This window comes from Nuphar pumila, chromosome 12 (genome assembly GCF_984573655.1).
Source record: "Nuphar pumila chromosome 12, dmNupPumi1.hap1.1, whole genome shotgun sequence".
NCBI classification, from domain to species: domain Eukaryota; kingdom Viridiplantae; phylum Streptophyta; class Magnoliopsida; order Nymphaeales; family Nymphaeaceae; genus Nuphar; species Nuphar pumila.
The window spans coordinates 100283978-100311071 of record NC_143260.1 but is presented as its reverse complement, the minus strand read 5'-3'; the positions used below and the strand labels follow the sequence as shown (position 1 = coordinate 100311071).

Here is a 27094-nt window from a genome sequence, read left to right as displayed (position 1 = left end):
CCCCCCACCCCCCCCGCACCACACACACACACACACACACACACACACATTTTCCCTCCTCCCCTTCATTAAAATATACAGGATTTGGAATAACATACAAGAACAAGCATGTATCATCAATTTTAGTGATTGATGGACACTAGTTACCCACTCACAGCTGCTTCCACGTTAAGAGCTTGTCATCTCAGAAAAATATTCTATGACCAAAGAGAGGAAAATAACCAAAAGAGCTTCTTCCATCAAAAAGGGAAAAAAATTCCAACTGAGGAAATTACACTACATCCAGCTTCTGCGAGGATGGATAAAAACACTTGTGATGAATGTGATAATTTTAAAGACCAGAAGGATTGCAAAAAAAATTTATCAATATCGAACTACTATCCTTTAGTGCTACAACTAAGAAAAATATGTTGTTTGCATAAAATGAAGAGTATGGAGCTGGGGCATTGCCTAAGAGAATTCAAACATAAAATGGAATCATCATCTGAAAAATGTTTTCTGCAGCCACTTTTCTACATTTACATTGGTCAGTCCTCTCAGTGCAGTGTGATTATAGTGAAAAAATCAGTAAGAGGTCAAGTTACAGATCTTGGAATCTTTTCAAAGCATCTCTATCAGGATACTATTTTGTCACCACGCTTAGAGGATGATCAGCTTTTATTATTTGTTATTGCTTCATTTCCTTCCCCGACTTTCTCAGTTGGCGGCAATGTCTGCATCAATTTGAATGAAAAGTTAAAGAGGAACCAACCATTGCTCTACTATAAAAATGCATTTCACAATTGCTCCACCCAAACCAAAACAACCCATATACACGACTGACTTTGGAGACTGAAGAAGGTATTAGTCTTAAATTGTGTTAGTATAATAGCTGAATTCTTAGAGACCTGAAACTGCTATTTTGAAACCACCTGTTAAGACAGTTTCCTACTCAGTGAGTGTGCTTTTCGGACAGAATCAGGATGCTGCATAGATGTCATAAGACATGATGGTTAATGGAATTGGATCACAAGCCAAGGGGTCCATATTGATTGCAATATGCTCTTAGCCTCATGGTTCAAACCAAATCATTAATGACAGTTAACGAACTTCCAAAAATATGACAACTTAAGAACTTGAGAAGATGATCTAGATATGGTCAATAGTTCACAATTCAATGGAATATGGAACATGCCAAGCTTGGTAACATCCTTAAGAGGAGAAGATGGGTGAGTATGTAATAACAAGACCATCTTAAAGTGACATGGACCAGTGTGACAAATATCGCGAGAAATATGAATTTCTCATGAAAAAATCGCAAAAAAATCATAAAATGATAAAACTTCGTTATTCTCACGAGAAATTCAAAATGTCGCAAAATTAACTTTTGTGGCTAAATAGCACGATAATTTCATGGTATTTTGAAAATAGCACAAATTTATCTTGTTTTTGGTTTGGTTTTTTTCTTTTATTTTTCTCGATGACAGAACCCTAACCCCCCTTTACATGGTAGTGTTTTCTGCTGTGAGGCATGGGCAATGATTTTCCAGCATAGGCAGCGGCCGGTGAGTCCATGACTCTCTCTCTCACACACATAACATGTAAATTCACAAAAGATTTGGTTTCTATTGTATCATGGTTGCATTTTCTGTTGACAATCTTTACTGTAGAAAATTTGGATTCTGTTTTCCTAATTCACATGTCATGGATACAATGCTGTTGGCAACCTTCACCTCCAAGATATTGATCCATTTAAAGCATGGGATTTGAAGCATTGTAGGTCGTGCTGGTGTAATTTTCTGTACCTCAAAGGGTCCTTGACAATGATCCACAAGGCAGCAAGGAAATTTTAACTTGATTTTTGGGTATTGTTAATGGGTACTGTTTCATGCTCACTGCAGTTGATAACTGTCCCTATCCCTGAGTTTGCTTTTGTTTGATCCTTTGAAGTTGGATTCCTTTTGATAATTTTTGTTCTGTGATTACAAACTCATGCTTGATTCTGTTTAGCCTGTGTGCTACGCGGTAAAATCAGAATTATATCTTTGGATTTTCTGTTTGCTATTTCCTCACGGTTAGTGTGTTAATTAAATAGTACGCAGCATGCTTGCTGAAAAGTTGAATATGAGCTATGGGACTTTTTGTTATGGATTGACATGCCTTGGATCATTAGTATTTGATTTTGAGGTTTTTGTTATTTTACGTGTAAAATTTATTTGTGTAGTCAGTTTATTTTAATTTGATTTTTTCAAATTTTTTGATTTTTCAAGAAATTATTTGATTTTTTTTATTTTTCTGAGAATTTGCCAATAAAAACTTGAGAAAAATAAAAAAAAAAACTGAAAATCTCACGAGAAATTGCTGTTTTAAACCTTTGTCACTATGCCTTGGACTGTTCACAGATAACCTAATACATTAAAGTTGAATTGATGGTAGTTTGGTATAAATTAGATTTTCTATATAAGAATTTCAAAAATAACTTGAGAAGCACACACACACACACACACACACACACACACACACACATATATATATATATATATATATATATATATATATATATATATATATATATATATATGAGGAAAAGGGATGGGTGTTTGGCTTAGGTGCACAACCAGAGAGCAGTGGTGTTAGACACCGTTTTCAGTGATTCAACCCTACAGATGTGTTTGGCATGTTCTGCTCATTAGGAACCAACCCTTGGTTCATGATCTTTTAATGAAAAATGTTATTTTATAATGTATTAAATTAAAAATTATGGACCAGTGATTTTTCAACCCCTAAAAAAACCGGTTTTTGTGTTGGAATCGGATGATTTACAGCCAGTCTCTACTAATTTCACAGTGTGGAATACATCTGTATGGTTAGAATTTTTAAAAAAATAAAAAAATGGTGAAAACTCCTTGCACAGCAACCCCTTACCATATATATATATGATAACAGTGTATAGTCAGACGCCCAGCTCTGCGCCGCACATCAAAAAAATTCAAAAAACAGAGATTTTAGCGGCGGGTGGTTCTGGACCGCCGCTAAAAAACGTGTTCGCGCAAAAAAAAATTTGTGCCACTGATCGCACACTCCCATTTTTGCGTCAGATGTCTTGGGTGTTTGACAATACGCCCTACTATATATATAATTTATTTATGCAAGGGGTAGCTACAAATTAGTGTTCGTGGACCCTTGAGAATGAGCAGCAGCTTTAAACAGCCACTCAATATTGCTTTAAACTGCCTACGCTGGCCTGCACAAGTTCGTGCCTACCCTTTTCCTTATAGAGAAAACATCTGCTTTGATTAGCCTAAAAAGGGGAAAAGAAAAAGAATAATTCTTTCTAATAATTATATCACCCTTACTCTTTCCCTCTATCCAATAGGATTTTCCCGCATGTTCTTCCCATTTTTGGGGTAACCAAAAAGTTAATAGATCAGGTTTGACTTACCAACACCATGGGTAACATAGTAAAGTCTTAAGTTCCCCTAAATTTGAAGAACTGCCATTGACCTTCCTTCTTTCATTCGATCCTCCGTAAGGAGGGGCTGTTAATGTAGCTAGACAACGTAGATCTGGCTATTGAGAAAGTTGAAGTTGAAAGAAATTGTAAACACCTTTTCTTTGTGGACACAGAAACACACGATTGGTGAGAGATCACTCACATGACAAGACAAAACATATCCTTCATGAAGTTCACAGATTCGAACTTGAACAGGATGAATAAGATAACAGTACTCTCTCTCTCTCTCATACCGTCTAGTTGGAAGCACTCATACTGTCTAGTTGGAAACACTACGATTTCCGTATCTTTTTGACTTTTTTTTGTAGATCTGTCTGCCCTTGGAACATGATATTGTGACATGTGTGCAGGTTTTTAAGATCTTAAAAATCAATGGCCTAAAACATACCAATGTTTCACAACTAAAAAAAAAAACTCTTTTTTTACATCTGAAAACATGATTCAAGGTGTGATCCTTAGCAAACAGACCGTGCTCAACATATCTGTAAGATCAGATTGAGTCAACACAGTTTGCAAGTATAATTTTCCGTGTCTAGCACATTGAATCAACTATAAACACACACACACACACACACACACACACACACACAGAAGATCTATAGCATTTCCACAGTTTGGATCTTGGTAATGGCATAAATGATAAAGAAATGCAAGCCTAGAAGTGGATAGTGTATAGAAGATATTTTTGACCCCGGTCCTACCAACAGCTCCCCTAAAATTGTCGCTGCTTTTACAGGAGACAACTGGAGTATAACTATCTTATAACTGTTCCGTGTTGTGCATCTGTGGCTAGATATGGGTGGTGATCCGTATCTTTCCCTTGTCAAGGATGAGCTCTGCAGTACCTCAACATGACATCAGCATGAAAAAGGAGCAAAGAAATAATCATGCTGAGTTAAATCAGGTTTACATGAATGGTGGGTGACTAGGAAAAATCTGACGAAGAGTTGCAATAAGATTGAATAAAAGTTAAATAAAGTGCTTTCTAACTTGGATTTTTATGAGATTGCCTAATGCATAAACCAGCAATGGTGCATTGTCATCAGTCAGCCATTATAATCAGCCTCTTCCAAGATGAGTAATCAAAGAGCTGAACGTTTGAATTTTAAAATAGCATGGATAAAACACCAGGGCCTATGATATTATTCAGGGCATCTGATCATCATATTCAAAAGGAAATTTGGAGACAATGGTGTCATATTTGTAGAATACTAAAAGGTGTCAGAGCTGTTTGTTGTAACAACAAATTCAGTCAGGATAAAAGATGCTAGCAGCTTTGTTTCAGACTCTAATGCATACTAAATGCAGATGATCCATGCTTGCAGAATTTCAATTTAGTTCTTCAGTGAAAGTTTCACTATGCACTGGTGATTTCCACTATAGTTCTATCACAGCTGTTGGAAGTTAGCGAAGGTGTTGCTATTGCAGTTTGAGAATTTATTATATGAAGGTACATTCCAATGTTGATAACTCAACTACACCTGAACTGATCTCCAATAAGGACAATACATTTCCTCTGTGCAAGTTTAGGCCTATTTCTTTATCAAACATCCTGACAAAGATGTATTAAATTGCAGATATTAGGATGAAGCCTACAATAAGGACCTTAGTCTTCCAATCTGAGATAATCTAAAAAGTGAAGACAGGCTCAAGACAGTGTAGCTCTTAAAGGATGACATATATGGAGCAATGTATGACTAAAGATGGGTAAAATCTTTTAATTGGCTTAGATGGATGATCATAGTGAACACTCTATATGCCTTTGGATTTCCTGCATGCATTGATAAAGGTTAAACTTTTATTTGAATCCTTTAGCATCATACTAAAGTTTGACATCTCAAACAGAAGTGTATAATTAGTTTCTGACCAAGAACTTACCTGGACAATATAAGTATAGATAGAGGCCCACCTTTATTCAGCACATTGTTTGTCCTAAAATATCCTTCAGGAATACCCTTAGTTAATTTTAGAGATCAAGAGAGGATATGATTCAGAAGAGAATCTTTGAGTAAATCCAAACGTAATGGTACAACAAATTAAGAGCACCACTAATATATATAAAAAATTGCAGAAGGTATAAAATATTTAGAGAAACAAGCAATTTGTCTTAGATATCATACAGTATATCTACTTGACAGCACCCAGAAGAACCCCAGTATTAGCACCTAAAAATACCAGCATCAACATGGGTATTCTAGACAGTTTGAAGTACTCATGTTGCATGATGCTAATGATGTTAGACCCTTTGCAGTGTCTAACAGCAATAATAGAAAATGTTAATCTTGTCTAGACAAAAAATGAAGCGTTGATAGGCAGGCAATCAATCAATCCAAGTGTAAATCATCCCCCTTGGAATAGTGGAGAAAGAATAGAATGGCTTAGTAAGTTTCCACAACATGATGTTACAAGCCCACGCGAGAAACAACTCAGGGTGCTTCTCATCTTTCATGGACTTTCTAAAGACAATTGTCACATGTCCGTAGAGGTTGGTCCATTCCAGAGTTGCCAGTTGAGAAAGCTGGAGCGGGAAGTGATACGGGAAGCGAGAGCAGGAAGCGAGGCACTTTCAAAAATGTAGGAAGCGTGGGACCACTTAGAAGAAAATTATGAAGTGTCTCGGAAGCGAACTGGAAGCGAGGGGGAAGCGAAAAAAATGAAAAAAAATGGGGAAGCGCACTTCCCAAAAAAGGGGGACGCTTCCCCTCACACTTCGAAAGTGCACTGTTTCGCACTTCCCACCCTAGGCGCTTCCGGTAACTCTGGTCCATTCAGATGTATGCCAGTTATCCATGTATTAGATGAAATTTTTAAAGATTCAACCTTTAGTCTGTCCACCATTACCAAATGCCAGGTTCTATTTCAGCTTATGGGCAGGAAGCGATAGTGGGTGTTATGTTTTCCTAATGTTTGCCAAGGCTGAAGATTAGGGCATCTTAATGATTCTCTGCTAAAAAGTAGCCTATGAAAGATATGGGCATATGATTGCCTTGCGCCCTTTCCAAAGTTGTCTGAAGAATATTTGAATGTACTGCTTGGAATGCACTCAAAGATACGGGGTCAGAAAAGATGCTTATTTCTTATCTGCCCTGTGAATAAGATGCAGCTCCACAGGCCTCTTTGTTTGGGGCCTAAACACTAATCCTTATTTAGGTGATTATTACCTTTCTGGAAATGTCAAAGCAAAGGCTTATTACAGCATGTACGATCCAAAAGTTTGAAAGGCATTCACCCAATATTAGCCGGGTTAGACACATTTAAAAGCACTAAACTACACACCATATTTCACATTTAAAAGCGATATTTGTGTAAAAAAAATGGAAGCCACCTACAAGATCCACCACAACGCTAAAGTGAACAAAACAAAAGCCACAAATAGGCTCACTCACAAAACACACTAAAAGCCACAAATGAGCTCACCCGCAAAACCTACACAAGGAAAAAAACAAGAAGCTAAAATAAATAATATTTTATTGATAACCTGCAAGAAGCATACATGAGGGAGGGGAGTCATCCCCTATTTATACACAGCCAGCAGTCTCTATAGAGACGTTGGGAGGCCCAACTGCTCTATTTAGAGTAGTTGGGGCCTCTCCACCGTCTCTATGGTTTGAATGTTGACTAGTCAACTTTGTTGACTAGTTAGCTTTTAACTAAAAAGACTAACCCCACTAAAAACTAACATAGTTACTAAACCTATATATATATATATATATATATATATATATATATATATATTGTCAAAATAAAAAAAGAGAAAAATATATATGTACAATTTTAACACTCTCCCTCAAACTTACGGTACAACAACCTAAAGTTTGTTTAATAGAAAGTGAAAACGGGGAGCAACGAGAGGTTTAGTGAAGAAATCTGCTAACTGGTATTATGATGTAACATAAGGCAGATCGATGGTCCCATGTAGATAGTCCTCTCGAACATAGTGACAATCCATTTTGATATGTTTAGTACGTTCATGAAAAGTACGATTGTCGGCAATGTAGATCGCACTCTTATTGTTACAACATATGCGAGAAGCTCCTGTCACTTGAACTCCCATATCAGAGAACAACCTTTTGAGCTAGACTACCTCGATCGTTGTAGTTGTCATGCCCCGATATTCAGCCTCAGTTAATGAAAGCAAAACCTTGTGTTGCTTCTTACATCACCACGAACTCAGAGATCCACTTAAGAAAATACAAAAACTTATGGTTGAGTGTATGTTATTGAGATCACCTCTCCAGTCAACATCAGTATAAGCAATTAAATCTAAAGAAGATAAAGCAAACAGAAAGAGGTCGCGAAAAAGAGAAGTCTTAATATATCTAATAATATACAAAACTGCTCCCATGTGAACAGAAGTGAGACCATGTTGAAATTGATTAGTTGTGTGTACAACCTATGTTACGTCAGGTCTAGTAATTAAAAGGTAAGAGAATACTCCAATAAGTTGTCTCTAAGGAGTATGATCATCATCAATTCACATCCTGGTGTTGGCAATCTCAGGGGTATCAACTTTCTTATCATTTGTGATGCCAGACTTGGAAACAATGTCAAAAGCAAATTTAGACTAAGATAATAAATATCCTTTAAGAGAGTAAGTAACTTCGATTTCTAAGAAATATTTCAAAAAGCCCAAATTAGTCATTTCAAAATGTTTTTTGAGAAGTTTTTTTAATATTTTCAATTATTTGTTTATCTCTTCCAGTGATGATCATGTTGTCCACATAAAGAAGAATAACAATACTTGCATTAGAAATCTTAACAAATATTGCAATGTCAGTCAAAAAAATTTAAATCTAATGTCATGCATAACTCGACTAAACTGGTCATAACAAGCCTTTGGGGATTGTTTAAGTCTATAGAGAGCCTTTTCCAAATGAAGAGCTTTACCCTTAGGAATACTTATACTGGGTGGTGCCTTCATATAAACTTCTTCAACTAGATTTTCATTAAAAAATTTATTTTTAATGTCCATTTAAAATGTAGGTCATTTTTTAACTGAGATTAATGCTACTAGAGTTCGAATCATTCTAGCGACTGGAGCAAAGGTTTCCTCATAATCTATGCCATATTCTTGAGAATATCCCTTGACAACTAATCTAGCTTCATATCTTTTAAGAGTTTTATCACTCTTTATTTAAATTTTGTAAACACACCTACAACCTATAGGTTTCTTTTCTTTTGGAACATCTTGAATGGTCCAAGTATTAGCCACATTTTCTAAATCTTCTAGCTCTATTTTCATGGCTTCTACCCATTTAGAATGTTCTTTAGCTTGACTATAGGTTGACGGTTCCACATATGAATGAATTAATGTAATAAATGCCTTGTATTTTGGAGAAAAAGAATCATAAGACACAAACTTTCCAGGTGGTTAAGGTCTCTATGCTTAGAATATTGTAAATAGTTTTTGTTCTTATGAGGTTTTTCTTCAGTAATTATATCATGATGACCATTATCAAATCACATTCATCTATTATATCAAAACCACTATCCAAGTCACATTCATAATCACATTTTTCATGACTTGAATTTAATTCAAATAAAAAAGAAATACTCATCTACTTCCTTCACCTTTTCAAAGTCAAAGAAGCTTTCTTTTTTTAAGAAGGCCACGTTATGTGAGACATATAATTTTTTATTTTAGGATCAAAGCACATATAGCCTTTTTATTATCTGCATAACCTAAGAAGGCACAAAGAATAGCATGAGGGGAGAGTTTGTCATTTTTTTAGTAAAAACAAAACATTTTCACCCAAAATTTCTTAGTCTAACATAATCAGGAGATACTTTAAAGAGTTTTTCAACTGGTGTTATATTTTGTAAAGAAGAAGAAGGCATTCTATTCATGAGATACATAGCAGTTAGGGTTGCTTCAGCCCAAAATTCTTTTGGTACTTGATTTGCTATTAGTAGAGTTCTGGTTGTTTTCATAATATGTTTGTGTTTTCATTCAACCAAACCATTTTTGATGCGGTGTATGAGGGCAAGTTTACCATGCAAATTAGATAATCTTTAAATTCCTTTGATAAAAATTCTCTCCCTGAATCTGTGCGGAAAATAAAAATATCCTTTTCAAACTTATTTTTGACCAAGCTGTAAAATATTTGAAAATGTGAGAATACCTCATATTTATGTTTGAGAAAGTAGATCTAAATATACCTAAAAAAATCATCAACAAAAATCACATAGTATGCATATTCACCCTTTAGTATAATTGGTGTTGACCCCCAAACATCTGAATGTATTAGTTCAAGCGGTCTAGAAGAAAAGAAAGTTCTTTCATGAAATGATAATCTCTTCATTTTACCAAGAATACAATCTTTACACATAAAATTTTAAGAGTTTCAAAATTTTTCCAAATTTGGAAAGTGTTGAATTTTGGATAAATTAGGAAAACCAAGTCGTTTATGCCATATATCTAACTCTAATTTCTTAACATTATAACAGAAGGCATCCTTGGGTATTTCCAAAAAATCTATGTAATAGAGACCTCCTCTATAGCCTTCCCCAATCAGCTTCTCTGACTGGCGATCATGTACCCAACATCCATTAGAAGAGAATGAGACATTATATCCATGGTCAGATATTTATGAAATTGACAAGAGATTTAAATTTAATTTGGGAATATATCTAACTTTTGGAATGGTAAATTTTTTTGAGTTTTGTAAAATCTTTTTAAAATTTCATATTCCTTCTATTTCAAGAGATGTACCAATCGGTTGTAAAAACATTTGACATGCTTGAGTTGGTATGACATTCAAATAAAATTTTACTATTAGGGGTCATATGAAAGGAAGCACCAGAATCAAGAAGCCAAGGAGTTTTACCTGGATCGTAAAAGGATGAAACTGATGCTCCAGTTGAGGCTTTATTTCAAAAAGATACCCCTTTGAGAAGTTGTTGGAGAATCTCCATAAGTTGTGACATTGATACAGATGCATCATTAGTTTCTTGTGAAGAGCCCACCGAAGTCACCTTCTTTTCCTCCCTTCTTCTAAACTTTGGGTATTGAGGCTTAGTGTGTTCGGGTTCATGATAGTTATAACAAATAATTTTTTTTGTCATAATCATTGCCTTGTTTCCAATAAGGCTTATTATCATGCTCATTTTCTTGTTTCCAATGAGGTAGCTTGTAGCAGCGCATGTAGTTTCCCAGTTTAGAGACAGCCAAAACAGAGTCATCTTCATTTTTCAAAGAATGCCCTTTTAGCCTATTCTCTTCTATTCTCAATTCTTCAATAATGTCAATAATAGAGAGTACTTTCGCTCTATGAAGAAGAGCGGATTTGGTGCTTTCAAACTCCAGTCTAGATACGGCCAAAACAGAATCATCTTCATTTTTCAAAGAGTGCCCTTTTAGCCTATTCTCTTCCATTCTCAATTCCTCAATAATGTCAATAATAAAGAGTACTTTCCCTCTATGAAGAAGAGCGGATTTGGTGCTTTCAAACTCCGGTCTCAAGCCATTTATATATTTATAGAAATATTTCACATCAAGTTGCTTTTGCCGGAACTCTATATCTTTCTTGTAATGCCACTTCGGCTCAAGAATAAATAATTCTTTCCAAAGTTCGGACAATTCACTGTAGTATTCTCTAATACTTTTGTCTTTTTGAGTCATTGTCCGAACTTTATTTTGAAGATTGCACACATGAGCAATATCTTTAAGAGAATACATATTCTTAAGGTAGTTCCAAGCTTTGTTAGCATGCTCAAATTTTGCAAGGCTAAAGCATTTTTTAATATTCATGTTATTGATTAACCAAAACACGATCTTGACATGCCCCATTCTCCACTCTTTCCACTTTTTTTCATAAGTGACTAGTGCCTTAGCCTTCTCACCGTCCACAAGAGGCACCTCTTTTTCGTTCTCTACTTTTGAGAGGACTAGCTTAGGCTTCAAATTAAAATCATCAATTAATCCCCATAATCCTTTTCCCCATATGTGGTGCTTCATTATTGAAGACCACATTAAAAAATTAGTAGCATTGAGTTTCATGGGTATGATGGTGACTTTCTCATTGTCATCTGTCCTTATAAAGTAGAGAGACAGAGAAGAAAAGAAACAAAAAAAAAACAAGATAATAGATGAGAAAGAAGTAGTAGTATGAGCACACCACTTCGAATACACGAGCACTTGAATCACCAAGAAATTCTTTCCTTCTCCTACGAGCACGAAAAACAAAGCAATACGCAATCTTCAAGAGTCAAGAGCGAACCTTTCTTTGATACCATGTAAAAAAACGGAAGCCACCAATAAGATCCACCACAATGCTTAAGTGAACACACCTAAAGCCACAAATAGGCTCACTCACAAAACCCACCAAAAGCCACAAATGGGTTCCCTCACAAAACCCACGCAAGAGGCAAAACAAGAAGCTAAAATAAATAATATTTTAGTGATAACCTTTATGCGAGAAGCATACATGAGTGAGGGGAGTCATCCCCTATTTATACATAGCCAGCAGTCTCCATAGAGACGTTGGGGCCTGTCCAACGTCTCTATGGTTTGAATGTTGACTAGTCAACTTTGTTGACTAGTTAGCTTTTAACTAAAAAGACGAACCTAACTAAAAACTAAGCTAGTTATATATATATATATATATATATATATATATATATATATATATATATATATTACAATTTTAACAATTGGAAGATATAGACAAGTAGATTATTATTAAAGCAAATTCTGGGGGGCATCTGTTTACCTCCAGTCCTTGACCCATTCATAGATCTGAACCAGTCACATAATCAGACCCTGTTAGAGGAGAGGAATGATCTAGGATCACACATAAAAAAATCCCCAAAGCAAAGTAGCATACACACGTACACATAAATATAATAACTAAGCATGTTTTCATGATTTCACAGAACAAATAACACAAACACACACATATATAATTATATATATACAAAAAAATATATATATATATATATAAAAATAATAAATGATTAAACTGCCCTCGTGCCTAGGAGGAGGCAGGTTAGTCACCGACTAGGTGCCTTAGTCGGTGCCTAGTCGGCACAATTGGTACCTTTTAAGGTACTGACCTGGGAACTGCAAAGCCTAGGGGTTTTACTTACGCCTAGACCGACTAGTCGGTGCCTAGTCGAGGCCTTTGACTACATAGGTTGTAACTTGTAAGCCTTTTGCTCTTTTAGAACCATCACCAGATAGTTTGTTATCTATGTAACTTAATTGGAACACTTGATTAGCTCAGTTCTTTGATTGAACCCTGATTTTGGGTGAGACCCAACTGATATTTGAGGTTCCAGCAGACAACAGACTCTAAATCTGAAAAGAGATCCAAGGTTGTGTCAAGCACCAAATCTCACAAGACTTGCATTTCTGAGCCTCAAAAAGAGCAATTACCCTAGGGGTTTTACTTACACCTAGACCGACTAGGCGGACTAGTCGGTGCCTAGTCGAGGCCTTTGACTACACAGGTTGTAACTTGTAAGCCTTTTGCTCTTTTAGAACCATCACCAGATAGTTTGTTATCTATGTAACTTAATTGGAATACTTGATTAGCTCAGTTCTTTGATTGAACCCAGATTTTGGGTGAGACCCACCTGATATTTGAGGTTCCAGCAGACACCAGACTCTAAATCTGAAAGGAGATCCAAGGTTGTGTCAAGCACCAAATCTCACAAGACTTAGATTTCTGAGCCTCAAAAGCGCAATTACCCAAGGATTTTTAAGTTTGGTTATGACAGGTTGAACCTTAAGCTGTCAAAAAAATTTCATAGTGATTCAATCACGCATATATGTGCCCTATGGCTGTCAAAAAAATTTGATAGTGATTCAATGATGCATATATGTGTTCTAAGGCTGTCAAAAAATTTTTGTAGTGACTCAATCATGCATATATGTGTTATAACACTGTCAAAAAAAATTCATAGTGATTCAATCATGCATATATGCATTCAAAGGTGGTCCAAAAAAAATCATATATGTGTTCTAAGGCTCTTAAAAATTATTCATATTGATTCAATCATGCATATATATGTTCTAAAGCTGTCAAAAAAATTTTATAGTGATTCAAAGATGCATTTATGTGTTCTAAGTCTTTCAAAAAAAATTCATAGTGATTCAATCATGCGTGTATGTGTTTTATATATGTGTGTTACTTTATTTCTGATGATTTTTTCTATAAAACCTGAAAGCATGTTTAGTATTATGAATTATGTAATATGTTACTTATATATGTATGTGTTATTGTGATTCCGTGAAAGGTTGAAAGCATATTTTGTTGATTATACTAAATATGTTATAAATAATTGAAATATATATATATATATAAATAATTGAAATATGTATATATATATATATTGAGATTGTATGACTGAGTTGGCTTGGTTTGTATTTTTTGTATTTATATTTCTGTAATTGGATCTGGATCACATGTGATCCGTACATGTTTGTATTTTGTAATTACCCTGTCGGGTCTGGATCTAGAGGACCCGATTCAATCTGTCTTATACTTATAATACAGCAGGGCACAATTTTCCAGATTGAAGAAAGACGCCCTTCTATCTCTCTATTCTTCTCTTCTTCTGCAGCAATTAAGCTTTGGTGAACAAAATATAATATGGTATCAGAGCAGGCTGGATTCTGATCGCTGCTCAGAGTGCAGAAAACTGATCCCAAAAGGTGTGTCTTGCGAGATTCAGTCTTGACAGGTTATTCGCTATTCTTCTGTTTTCTATTCCTTCTTGTCTTCTCTTATTCCTCTTCTATCTTGTCTTGTCTTCTCTTCTTCCTCTTCTATCTTGTCTCTTTTCTCTCAGATCTGAATGTCAGATCTGCCTCTCTTGCATTTCCTTCCTTGACTGAAGGACAGATCAGATCATTGATGGTAGACGTCCGATCTGATCCTTCACTCTTGCCATCTTAAGATTCCTTTGTTTCTTTAGGGCTTCTACAGATCTGACGTGCCCAAACCTTCTTTAAATCTGTGAGAATATTGTCTGGTTTCAGCGTCAGATCTGAATGCATTAACAGATCTGACGTCCTTTGCTTTCTCAACATATTTTTCAATGTCACCTCTTTCCTGAAGATTTGCAGCAATAGAAATCTGAAAGAAAATTATTTTAGAAGAACAACAAGGGTTAAGCAGCCCTAATAGTTTCTGATCAGCCGTGTGAGGCCTGCACTAAAAAAAAAGGCACGATTGATGAGATTTTTTTTTGTGCATTGTTGCACTAGTCAAGGTTTCCATTGCTGCATTTATTCATTCTATTCTCAGCTTTTTTTTGTAACCTTTGTCATGGATTATCCTACCCTACCGTCCAGTTTTTTTGTAACCTTTGTCATGGATTATCCTACCCTACCGTCCAGTTTTCTCGGTCAACTTATCTCTGAAAAATTGAATCATTCTAATTATCTGACCTGGAAGAGGCAAATTTTGCGCTTCATCAAGAGCCTAGATCTCTATGGACACCTAGATGAGACAGTTCATGCACCATTAGAGTTTGTGATGCAGGAGGAGAAGAATGATAAAGGGGAGGTTTCCAACAAACTGATTCGTAATCCAGAGTATGCAATGTGGAGGAAAAAGGACCAGGTTGTTGTTGCCTACATTACCTCTACACTCTCCTCGGAGGTATTAGTAGGCATCCCATATGAATGTGACAGTCACAGATCTCGGAGGCCAGAATTCTTCATTTAAAGAGTGAATTTTAGCTTTTGAAAAAGGAAAATATGACAGTCACAGAATATATGAATAAAGTGAAGACCATTACTGATCAAATGGCTATAGCAGGTTGCAATATTGGTGATAAAGAAAAGGTCCAACATATGCTGAATGAACTCAGACCCAATTATCATATGCTGGTTACCTCTCTTCTATATCTCCTTTCACTTCCCATTTTTGAAGATCTTCGAGCAAAGCTATTGCAGTATGAAATCACCATTAGAGGGAAAGAGATGGCCATGAATTCCAGCAGTCAAGATGTGTTGATCATGAGAATGAATTCGAGGATGAGGGAACTTTCGAGGTGAATGTGGACAGGGAAGGAACAATCAAGGAGGTCGAGGATTATTGCCTACACCCAACATACCATCTAATTCATTTCCAGGGAACCAGAACTCCAGAAATATACCAACGTGTTTTTTATGCAATAAAAGGGGGCACATTAAAGCAAATTGTTGGTACAACACACATAATAAATGAAGGACTAATGGTGTAGGACCTTCAAACAGAGGAAGAACATGTGAAAGCTCAAAGGATGATGGAAATGATAATGTTAAGAATCTCTTGATATCTGCTCTTTTAGAAATGAACTTCAAGCAAAACGAACAAGGGACTTGGTACATTGATTCTGGGTTGCAGCTCATATGACAGGTGATGTCGGTAAGATTCTGAAACTCATTTCTTATCATGAAAATTTTAATATTAAAACTGGAGATGGAACTCTCCATCCTATATCTCACACTGGAAACGTTAATCTTTCTCTTCCTAATTCCTCTCTGAATTTGTTCAATGTTTATCATTCCCCTAGTATTGTTAAAAACATTGTTTCAGTTTCTAAACTTGTTGACGATACTAATTCTTCTGTCGAATTTACTCCTTCTGTTTGTGTCAAGGATTTTCTCATGAAGAAGACACTCGTTGAAGGAGAACGACAAGGAAATATGTATGTCATCAAGGAGACTTCTTCTGTTTGTAGGGCTCCACCAAATTCGTTGAGTGTTTGACCAGTCCAGTTAGAGTCATCCAAAGATTGTTTAAGCTTGTCTCATTGTAATAAGCCAGATATCTGGCATCGGCGTTTGGGTCATTATAAATGTTCGTCTATTGAAAAACTCGTCTCAAGTGGAGTTGTTCCTGGATCTAGTTTAAGTATTGAGTCTAATGCTTCTCTTTGTTCCAGCTGTCAACTAGGTAAGAGTCATGTACTTTCGTTCAATTCAATAAATCAAAGAGCTTTTTTTCCTTTTGAAGTTGTTTATTCTGATGTCTGGGGACCTGCCCCACAATCTTCTCTATCTGAAAGCCGCTATTATGTTATATTCATTGGTAGTTATTCCAGATACACTTGGATATATTTTATGAAACATAAATCCGAAGTGTTCAAGTTCTTTCAATTATTTCATGCCTTAGTCTCCAATCAACTCTCATCTAAAATCCAACAGTGCCAGTGTGATGGAGGGGGAGAGTATCTATTAAAGGAATTTACTGAATTCCTTCAAATTAATGGGATAAGTCGGCGAATATCTTGCCCACATACACCACGATAAAATGGGGTGACAGAAAGAAAATACGGGCATATTGCATAAAGTACCCTCAGCATATTGCATGATACTCACATCCCTTAAGTCTATGGACAGAAGCTTTTCACTCTGTTGTATACATCATAAATCACCTACCAATGAGGTTGTTAGAAAAAAATCTCCATATTTTACATTATTTGGAGTTCAACCTGATTACAATGAATTAAGAGTAATTGGGTGAATATGTTATATTCATATTGACAGCTCTCAGCGCAACAAGTTTCAGGACAAGGCAAGCAAATGTAATTTTGTTGGATACGCTGATGAATACAAAGGGTTCTAATGCTATGATCATGTTACTCATCGCATCAGTCTCTCGAAATGCTGTGTTCGATGAAGCTATTGTCAGGGACTTAGGGAGAGAAGATGGGCATGTCAGGGACGTTGAGGGATATCAGCCATGGCTTGCTACTGAGTTGTTCAATTAGATAGAGACACATGACGTCTCCTAATGTCATGCGTTGCTTGTTGAACCAAATAAAACCAATGCAGAAACTCATATACAAGAATCAACAGGTACACAGGACTCTGTCATGCCCACTTCCTCATCGAATGCTCAGGATACTCTCATACCCACTTCAGATGTCATGAAATTCAAAGGAGCTGTGTATGTAAGGCAGAATAGGAATCTCACTCAAGGATCAGATAAGCAGGTTAGACGATCTGGTAGGATTCGACATCCTATTGAGAGATGGGTCAGTATCTTACTTTCACCAGACCCGATATTGTGTACGCAGTTAATCAAGTCTCTCAATTCATGCATGATTCGCGCACAAAACATATGAATGATGTTAAAAGAATTCTTCGATATTTAAAAGGAACCCTTGGGGATGGCCTAGTCTATCATCAATCTAAGACTAGAGGGGAACAAGATCAACTAGAAGTATATGCAGATGTCAATTGGGCTGAAGATCCGGATGATAGAAGGTCTATTTCTGGATATTGTGTGTTCATTGATGGAGACTTAATAGCATGGTGTAGCAAGAAGCAACGTGCAGTCGCACGGTCCAGCACCGAGGCTGAGTGTTGGTCTATGGTTGCGGCTATGGCTGAAGTTACATGGTTGAGGACTGAATTGGGAGAAACCATTATGCCTGTTGCACTTTTATGTGATAATCAGAGTGCCATACAAATGGCATTCAATCATGTTCATCACAGTCAAACAAAACATATCGAGATTGATCAACACTTCATTAGACAAAAGGTGGAAGACAAAGAAATTACGCCATTTTATGTACCCACGATTGACCAAATGGCAGATTTGTTCACTAAAGGACTTACCAGTTCTGGTTGTTAAAAAGCAAGTTGTCCATGGTACTAGACTATGCACAACTTGAGGGAGGGTATTGAGATTGTATGACTGAGTTGGTTTGGTTTGTATTTATATTTCTGTAATTGGATCTGGATCGTATGTGATCTGTACGTGTTTGTATTTTGTAATTACCCTATTGGGTCTGGATCTAGAGGACCCGATCCAATCTGTCTTATACTTATAATACAGCAGGGCACGATTTTCCAAATTGAGGAAAGACGCCCTTCTATCTCTCTATTCTTCTCTTTTTTTGCCGCAACTAAGCTTTGGTGAACAAATATATATATATATATATATATATATATATGTGTGTGTGTGTGTGTGTGTGTGTGTGTGTGTACAATTATATATATGTATATTTTGGTTATGTATATTAATATATTTTGTGAAAGCATGCATAATTTTGTACTTGTGAAATGAAAACATCTTATTAGTAAAAGAATTAAACATATTTTTATGTATATTTTGTTGACTTTTTTATATTTTAATTATGGTAGTGACTAGTCCCGCCTAGTCCTCAACTAGTCTTTTTAAGGGTCTACCGACTAGGCACAGCCTAGCGCTTTAGACTACATAGGTTACAACTGATATAAATGGTGAGACCATAGTTACCAGGAAATGAAAACGAGAAGCAATGCATAAAGTGAAAATGGGGAAGCTAATGTTAAAAAGTAGAAATAAGCAAAGCAGGATAAGATTGTACAGCGATTATGCAAGCACATGAAGAATGAAAAGAAAATACATAGAAAGCAATATAAAGCGAGGGCAGAAGCAAATAATAAATGATGTGAACACGAATATAAAATGATATAAAACCAAAATGCAAGTTTTGTTATAACAAAATTATAATTTTTTAATATAAAAAATGTAAAAAGTGAGAGAGAAGCAAGTGGAAGTTACAAGAAGAGAGAAACGTTAATAAAGCCAAAGGAAATCCAGTTGGCAAACAAGGAGAAAGTGGGCTTCCTAATAAAAAGAATCTAGTTTCCCATATTTCGGAACAGTTTCCGAAGCATCTCCTCCTTTCAAGGCAGCGATGAGTTTCCAGATTCAGAAGCGAGCTTCCTGGGAAACGAGCATCTCCTCCTTTCAAGGCAGCGATGAGTTTCCAGCTTCAGAAGCGAGCTTCCTGGGAAACGAGCATCTCCATGTAGAAGCTTCCGGTAACTATGAGTGAGACTATCCTGGATGAATTATGTTGGATAGCATATGGAACTGAAATAAACATCAAACAAGAAACCACGCTGACATAGAAGTGTTTCTTTACATGACATGTCTTTGTTGATCCACGCTTCACATACCAAGAAATGAAAAGACGTAGTACAACAATATTGAGCACACAGAAACAAGTCATGAGTGCCTCAGGAAATAGGATCTATGACAATGTGGAATTGGTGGTCAGTAAATGGTTGATTCAATTAGCACCAATACACCAAAAACCCAAGTTGGGTCATCAAATATAGACCGAGATTGAGTTGTTTCTGTGGTTGTCCAATTCTGTAATTCATCTATAACCGAAGAAGGTCATCTGAAAGAAACGAATTTCAATTCTGTAATTCATATTAATCAAACAATCTCATCTGAAAAGAAACAACTTCTTGTTTTGATGGTGGGAACGAGCAAATAAATCAAATGGAAAAAAGAGAAAAAAAGATTTCTTTCTAGAAAAACAGAGAAAAAAAAAAGGGAGATACCAAATCGGGCTTGAATATGTTGTGGACGACGGAGGCGCCGGCCAGCAGCGAGACGATGACGACGACGGCCGACCACCCGAGAGAAGGAGTCCCTGTAGGCTGCCTTCCCCCGAATTTCCGGCCACTCATTTTTCCCCTCCGACCGAGCGTGGTGTGCTCCTGCTGAAGAGACTCGAAGCGACCGTAGGGGAAGAGAAAGGACGTATCAACGGATCGGATTTGTTGGGTTGAAGTTGGACCCGACATGATGAGTTTCGGATCTGGGTCAAGGTCCTATTACGATTGGCCTTGGCCCTTCTCTGACTTGCACATAGGGATTTCAACGGGTCGGATCTAGTCATTACCGAATCCAACTTAATCAGATTTGGATTCAGATTCAGGTCGGAGGAATTACCGAATCTGATCTAAATAGATTTAAATTTGAATTCGGGTCAAATCTATGCATTACCAAATCCGACTTAATCAGATATGACCTAATCAGACTTGGATTTGAATTCAGAATCAGATGGAAAAAGATAAAGCCAAATCTGGTTCCAACTAGTTTTAAATCCCATATTTGCACTTAATCGGATTCAGATCTTAGTCGAGTCAGGTATTGGGTGACATCCGACCCGTTGACATCCCTACTAGCACGTAGCCGTAGGGGTGTCAATGGGTCAGGTATGACCCACCCTGAAGGCTGAAGCGTACCAGGATAGTAGGGTTAGGGTCTGGTAACAAAGGAAGGAATCGAATTAACTATTCAAGTCAAACTTGTGAGATCCAGTTCTCATATGGGCCAGATATGGTTTATGAAATTTTACACCAAACTCGAGTTTGACTGAGTTCCAATTGTTCATGACTTTTCAATGTTGAAAAACTTAAAAATGTACCAAGTCTGGTTTACGTAGTCTTTATCTGATCCAGGTATGGTTTTTCTTATGAAAGATCCAGTCGAACCTGGATCCAGATCTGATACCAACACCTCTTTGTCAGATCAAAGTTCGAACCCACCCACTTATATGGGGGTACGACCCATTGATACCCCTACTTGTATGTAGAGGTCCAAACATATCTGGTTGGTTGGACCACCTATTCAAATCAGACACTTCGTCCCCGGATCCGCATCATTAAACATCATGTCATAACAAGTATTTAGATCGGGCTTGGGCTTGCACATGACTGCCATCTTTTAGTTGGGCTTGGGTTCACACAAATGATTTACTTTTACATATGATCTATGTTCAGATTCGTAGTTACTTTTACAAATTGAGCCAACCTCAGGCTCGAGCCTGCACTGAGGCGAGCTCGCCTCAGCCAGGGTCCCTGACTCTTCTTTTTTTTTTCTTTTTTCCTAAGGTTTTTCTTCATGTTTGATGTTGATTGGACTTGAGCATGCACTGAGGCGAGCTTCATCCACCACCATCACCATTGTTTCTTTTAATTTTCATTTCTGTACAGGGAATGCCAATTGTCTCCCTAACCTCTGCATATTTTCTTTTTTTTTTAGGTTTTTGTACGGAAGTCCTGATTTTTAAGCAAGCAGGTTCAACATTAGGCAGAGCTTAGGAGCATATTGAACATCAGGTTCAAAGGATGAAAAGTTCATTCATTACATATTTAACTATTTTCTTGTATTTTTGTAAAAACTACTTTCATCTTCATATTGAATTTTTCCAAAATAATTTCATGACATAAAATGACTAAATTTGCATGAACAGCAGAGCTTAGGAGCATGATCTTTCTTAAAATCAGAATAGGCAGAAAGTGACTTGTCAATTTTCAGAATTGGTGACAAATCACACCGAGTTAGTTGATGTTGGATTAGGTCCTCAGGAAAATTAGATCGGAGTATTGAGAGAAATCATGTTCTATAATTGACCTTCATAATTGGTGAGTTTTGAAGGGACCAATTACATTTGAAAAACAAACTAACCTCACTAACAAAGAAAGCATGGAACCCATATGGAACTCTATTAGGAAGCTCAACAACAGAAACTGATTCTGCTGACATTATTTTAGCATCAATTACATTAACTTTGATATTTCGAAGACACTCACAAAGACAGATGCAGCAAAAAAGCAGCAGATTATCATTCTCAGGATTTGGACAAAATACATTGTTCCATTTTCTGATGTTAGAGGAGTATTGAATCCAGTGCATAAGGATAAGGGCTTTCTTGTTTGTAACATTCATTCAACTTTTCTTGTTCTCATCAGATCATTGTTGCAAGGCCTTGGTTAAGCTGAATCTTCGTGGGATTTTTGTGTTGAATGCTTATTTTTGCCATATTTCATATGTAAAGTCATTGTATCATTAAGAGAAAATCTAAACAAGCTATTGAAATGTCAATATTAATTTTGCAGGTGGTAGTTTTAAACTTGATATCTTTGGTCATTGAACGTCTTGGTGATAGAATCATTCCATCTGCAAATGAGCTTGAGTTTTTTCAGAAGGTAAGTTCCTAAATGTTATTGGAAAGGCTGTTACATTTGTCTATTCACTTAATTGTATTCCACCATAGACATGGGAAATATGCATCACTGTTACATTTTCTTGATTAAGAATATGTAACTAATTGGTTTCTTTGGCTATTCCAGTTCTTGATGGTAAAGAAAAATGTCAGCGAACTTATAACCCTCTTTCTGACTGATAATTTTGTTCTATCATAGGTCCTGATTTTTGCTGGTTTGTGGTTTTTCAAATATTTTGTTTTTCATGTGTCATGCTTGTCTGTTTGAAATGGCCTTCCACATGTTTTGTCCATTTTTTTTTTCGTGGATCGCCAAGTTATGGAATAACCCTCATGGGATTAGAATCTAAGACTCCTCAGTTATGATAATGACAGATACTCTATCTGTCCGATTTGTAAGTAGATACTTTATGTACTTAATCAATATCTATACGGGGTTGTTGTCTGTCTCTAACACAATTTGATCTTTTGCTAAGACATCAGCAAAACTTGCTTAAGCATGTGCAGGTGAATAAGACATCAACATGATTTTAGTGTACTAATGTTCAATCTTTGTTGCGTATTGTGTTTCATTTTGTTATCACTTGCATAAGTTTCTGTTGCATAATGTGCATCTGATCTTTCATTGGCATTCCTAATCCTTGTTTCAACATCTGCAGCAGCATCTTGTTGCATTGAATCAGTACTCTGTTGTATAAGCGCCTAGCTTTCAGTATTGCATTCACTTTCCTCTATACTCTGTATTCCCCTGCTATATTTTCCCCCTTTATCAGCATCTGTTTTATTCATATTATATTGCATAGCATAGCATCCGAATGCCCCATTGGATTTGCTTTTAAAAACTGAAATCAATATCTACTGTTGATTGGGAATCGGTTTTTGCATTTAATGCAAAATATACTTCTGCTACATTGTGAATGTCCCTTTGGAAATCAACATCTACTGTTGATATGGAGTGGATTTGGCATATGGTCACAGTGAAACCCAGTGTTGTGAGAGGCGTACGCCTCAATACCTGAAGCGTACGCCTCAGAGGCGAAGTGCACGCTCAAGGTATTGAGGCGTTGCAGTGAAACGTTTCAGGCTTGAAACGCACGCTTCACTCATGTGAAGTGCATGCCTCAAGTCGAAATGTGCTTCGCTTCTAAGGTGTGCACATCATGTTTGGAGTCGCTCAAATTAGAGCTTGACGGGCTGCTCGGACTGAGACAGAGGACGCTGGCGGTGACAGAAGAGGGGCTGGCACCGCCGGAGCTGTTGGATCGCTTGGCCGGAGGGTTGCCGGCAGTGGAGCACTTGCGCTTGAGGGTGGAGTTCCAGTGGTTCTTGATGGCATTGTCTCTGCGGCCGAAGAGGATGCTGGCAATGGTGGCCCACTTATTGCCGTAGCGGGTGGGAGGAGGGAATGAAAAACCTCGCCTACGACGCCGGAGATGCCGTAGCGGACAGATTGATGAACCAGTCCCACCCTTCCGCATACCGGATCATGATCACCGCACTGTGGAGCGTCGAGGAGACGACGAAGGATCCCTGCGGGTTGACGGCGTCCGCCTTCTCGACGACATCCACGTTCCTGGCAGCCCGAAACACTGGCACGGACAGCACAGATATGGCAAGGCGCTCCCTCTGGTCCGGGGAAGCGGAGAGGTCGAGGTGGAGGAAGTAGCAGTTCTTGGGGTGGTAGACGGCGTGGAGGAGGTGGAGGACGTGGTCGCAGTCGTCGTTGGAGCCGGAGATGAAGTAGGCGAGGAAGGGAGGGTGCGGGACTGCAGAGATGGAGGCGGAGGTTGGGTTAGGGTTAAGGATCGGAGGATTGGGGAGGAAGTGGGCGGAGCGAAGAGGGGGGAGTGAGGAGGGCGTGCGACAGGAGAAGGAGAGGATGAAGTGGAGGAGGGAAGCGAGGGAGGTGGAGAGGAGGCAGAGGAGACGCTTCCCCTCCTTCGTCGAGGTCGACGTTAGCGCTAGGGTTTGCTGGTGCAGTTGCATTTCCCGGTGGCGGTGGTGGCATTTTTTCTCGGGTGGCGGTTCTTCAATGGGACGTGTTGAGAGGCTTTCGGACCGGAGAGGTGGTTGGCGACTTGGCTCTTTCCCGTTTCTTGCTTCGCAAACAACACTGTGTTTTCCAAAATTTATAAAAACGCCATTTCAGAGTACAGATCGGGATAAAGTGGTTTGGATATGGTGGGGCATGCTTGATCCGAAGTTTATGGGTCGGTTCCGTATTTGGATTATCCTACTCACAACCACAGTCGTCCATCATTTGCCATCATAGATCTTGTGAAGACACAATTTATTTTATACTATCATTTATTATTTATTATTAGTTTTTATTTAAAATTTTCATTATTTTATTAATATTATATATTTTATTATTTTGATCATGAAGCTTACGCTTCAACGCCTCGAGGCTTACGCCTCATCGCATTTAACAACCTTGGTGAAACCCTCTGGTTTCACCAAGAAATCCTTTCATGCTGATGATCTTATCTCTTCCCTGCGTCATGGCATCATTTGAATGAAAAGAAGAGACAGTTTAGAAGCCCATTGTTAGTTGCTGACAGCAGGTGTTGCTTTAAAGTTGCAATAGATTTTACCCTTAGCAATGGCAACATACGAGCTGTGAGTACAAAATAAGGAGGTCTGTCTCTGCATTTTCTAGTTGTCCTATTACATTTAATGGAAGAAGAAACTCTTAAAAGGCCATGCCAAAAAGTTTTTGGGACCCTTAGGTGTTTAAAATCTGCAAGAAAGTTTGTAGCATGATAGAGTGGTTAGTGCTTCTTGGGGAACTCTCATTGCCAAGAAGAATACCTCTTAATTGTTTTCCATTAGCTTTCACATGAGACTGTTCATATGAAGGTGTGTTGTTTGGCATTTAGTGTGATCAGGCCATTGATTTCAATTGAGCTATTATGCAGTTGGTGTGATTGTAACTCCATAGTCTTGTGTGCTCACGATTTCCTTCCACAAGTAATATTGGGCTTATTTGTCAGTTGAAATGATCCAGTAATGAATGTTGCTCTTGTATGCTTTAAGTATTCATCTCACATGCTCCAGCCCCAACCTGTTTTGACAATGATTAGTATGCCATTATGTTCTTGATTCTCATAATTATGATCTTGTACGGCTCTCATTTGGAGATGAAGAGTTTTAACATGCACATGAAAGATTTTCCTGATTAGAAGATATTACAAAAAAAAAGAAAAATGCTTCATAGGAGGCTAACCTATGAAGCTAATTAGCATTAAAGGTATTCAACACCTAACTTTTTTTTTGAGAGTTGGTTGCCTAGGTGGGTTTCCACTAGAGTTACATTCATGCATTAACAATAATCCCATGCCCTTGTGATTCATCCTTATATATTCATGGGCTAGAATTATTGGATGAAAGTTCTTTGGCCTCATTGTGTCACCTCTGTGATCATCGCAAAATTTTTCCTCTCGTAATGTTCTCTCTTTTCCCTCTCTTTTCCTTTCTAACCTCTATTCTCTCCTTTTGAAGGGAGAAAATAAAAGACAGAAAGAAAGAGAGAAGAAAAAAATGAGAAAAGGAAGAAGAGAAGAGAAACTATTTTGCGCGGTCTCACTTGACCTTAATTTGAAAACATTTAGAAATTTAACTCACCTCCGTTTTTGAAATATTTGCGGGAAAACTGAGAGAGACGGGGTTCGCTCGTCGGTACGAGGTTCGACCGTTCCTAGCTCCTTTACCAGGGGTAATCGAACCAAGGATCGAATCTATGCCTTTTGCTTTGCCAAAATATTATCTAAGAATTTATTCTAACTCTAAATGCACAAAGAATCATACTTGTGCAATGCAAAGATGTATGCTCTTTTAAAATTTGATTTAGAAATTTCCAAGTATTTTGAGACGAACTTTGATAAGGGAGTAAAGAAATGTTTGATTTTAACTTAGAACTTGAGATAGGTCAGAGGAGTTCTAAGTCTTTGAAGTTGGGAAAATGTATTTTTGATTTTGAGAATGACTTGAAGCTTTTGAAACGAAAGGAAATGAAGTTTCAAAAAAATGGATTTTGAATTTGATTTTGAATTTAGGAAAGGAAATGAATACTTGAAAAGGAATTGAATTTGGATTTTTAAGTTTGGAATGGATCTGAGATAATCAAATGGTATTTAAGAATAGAAATGGATTTAGGGAGTTTTGGATGAGATCAGAAAATGGAATTGGATTTGAAATCTAGAATTGGGAATGGAATTGGATCTAAAGATGGATTTAAAATCTGAGATCTGAGATCCGATATAAAATTGGGTTCTGGATCCTAAGATGGATTTGGATCTGAAGCCTGAGGTCCAAATGTAGAATTGGGTTCTGGATCCTAAGATGGATTTGGATCTGAAGTCTGAGATTCGATATAGAGTTGGACTCTGGATCCTAGAATGGAATTGGATCTGAGGTCTAAGATCCAAAGTGAAATTGGAGTCTAAATCCTAAAGGGGAATTTGGATCTGAAATCTGAGATCCAAAAATGGAATTGGACTCTGGATCCTAAAAGGGAATTGGATCTGAAGTCTAAGATCCAATATGAGTATTGAATCCTGGATCCTAAAGAGAAATTGGATCTGAAGTCTGAGATCCAATATGAGTGTTGAATCCTGGACCCTAAAATGGATTTGGAGTTAAATTCAGAAGATGAATCAAGAACTTCCAAGTTTAATTTGAACTTGGAAAATGAATTTTAGAAATTGAATCTTTAATGAATTTCAAGGTCAAATTAGACCTTGAATTTTTGAGTTTGATTAGGGTTTTGAATATAGAATGAATTTGGAGTTTTCAAAGTCAAATTGAACTTTGAAGTCTGATTTGAATCTGAATATAAAATGAATTTGAAATCTCAAAGTTAAA

General features: G+C 37.2%; 2 protein-coding genes across 3 annotated transcripts; both read right to left on the bottom strand.

Annotated features, from left to right (window-relative positions):
• Window positions 1-441: 441 nt before the first annotated feature.
• On the bottom strand, window positions 442-19931 carry LOC149821314 (uncharacterized). 2 transcript variants are annotated; one of them, XM_089983283.1, is made up of 3 exons: window positions 19779-19931; window positions 19550-19612; window positions 623-713 (listed from the first exon to the last, which is right to left on the bottom strand). In XM_089983283.1, exons 1-2 carry the CDS (start codon window positions 19905-19907, stop codon window positions 19589-19591), a joined length of 153 nt encoding a protein of 50 aa, XP_089839409.1. In that variant the 5' UTR covers window positions 19908-19931; the 3' UTR covers window positions 623-713; window positions 19550-19588. The 2 variants fall into 2 exon arrangements, with proteins under 2 accessions (XP_089839408.1, XP_089839409.1); XM_089983282.1 differs by lacking the exon at window positions 19550-19612 and having other exon boundaries at window positions 442-713.
• Window positions 19932-23650: 3719 nt separating this feature from the next.
• Window positions 23651-24217, bottom strand: LOC149821313 (beta-glucuronosyltransferase GlcAT14A-like). The gene has a single exon (XM_089981932.1). The coding sequence runs from the start codon at window positions 24215-24217 to the stop codon at window positions 23651-23653; it is 567 nt and encodes a 188-aa protein (XP_089838058.1).
• Window positions 24218-27094: the final 2877 nt, after the last annotated feature.

Coding starts and splice junctions, on each gene's coding strand:
- LOC149821314 (XM_089983282.1), bottom strand. CDS start 19,907: ATGAGTGGCCGGAAATTCGGGGGAAGGCAGCCTACAGGGACTCCTTCT. Junction 714..19,778: donor ACATATTCAAGCCCGATTTG/GTATCTCCCTTT, acceptor AAATTGATGCAG/ACATTGCCGCCAACTGAGAA.
- LOC149821313 (XM_089981932.1), bottom strand. CDS start 24,217: ATGCAACTGCACCAGCAAACCCTAGCGCTAACGTCGACCTCGACGAAG.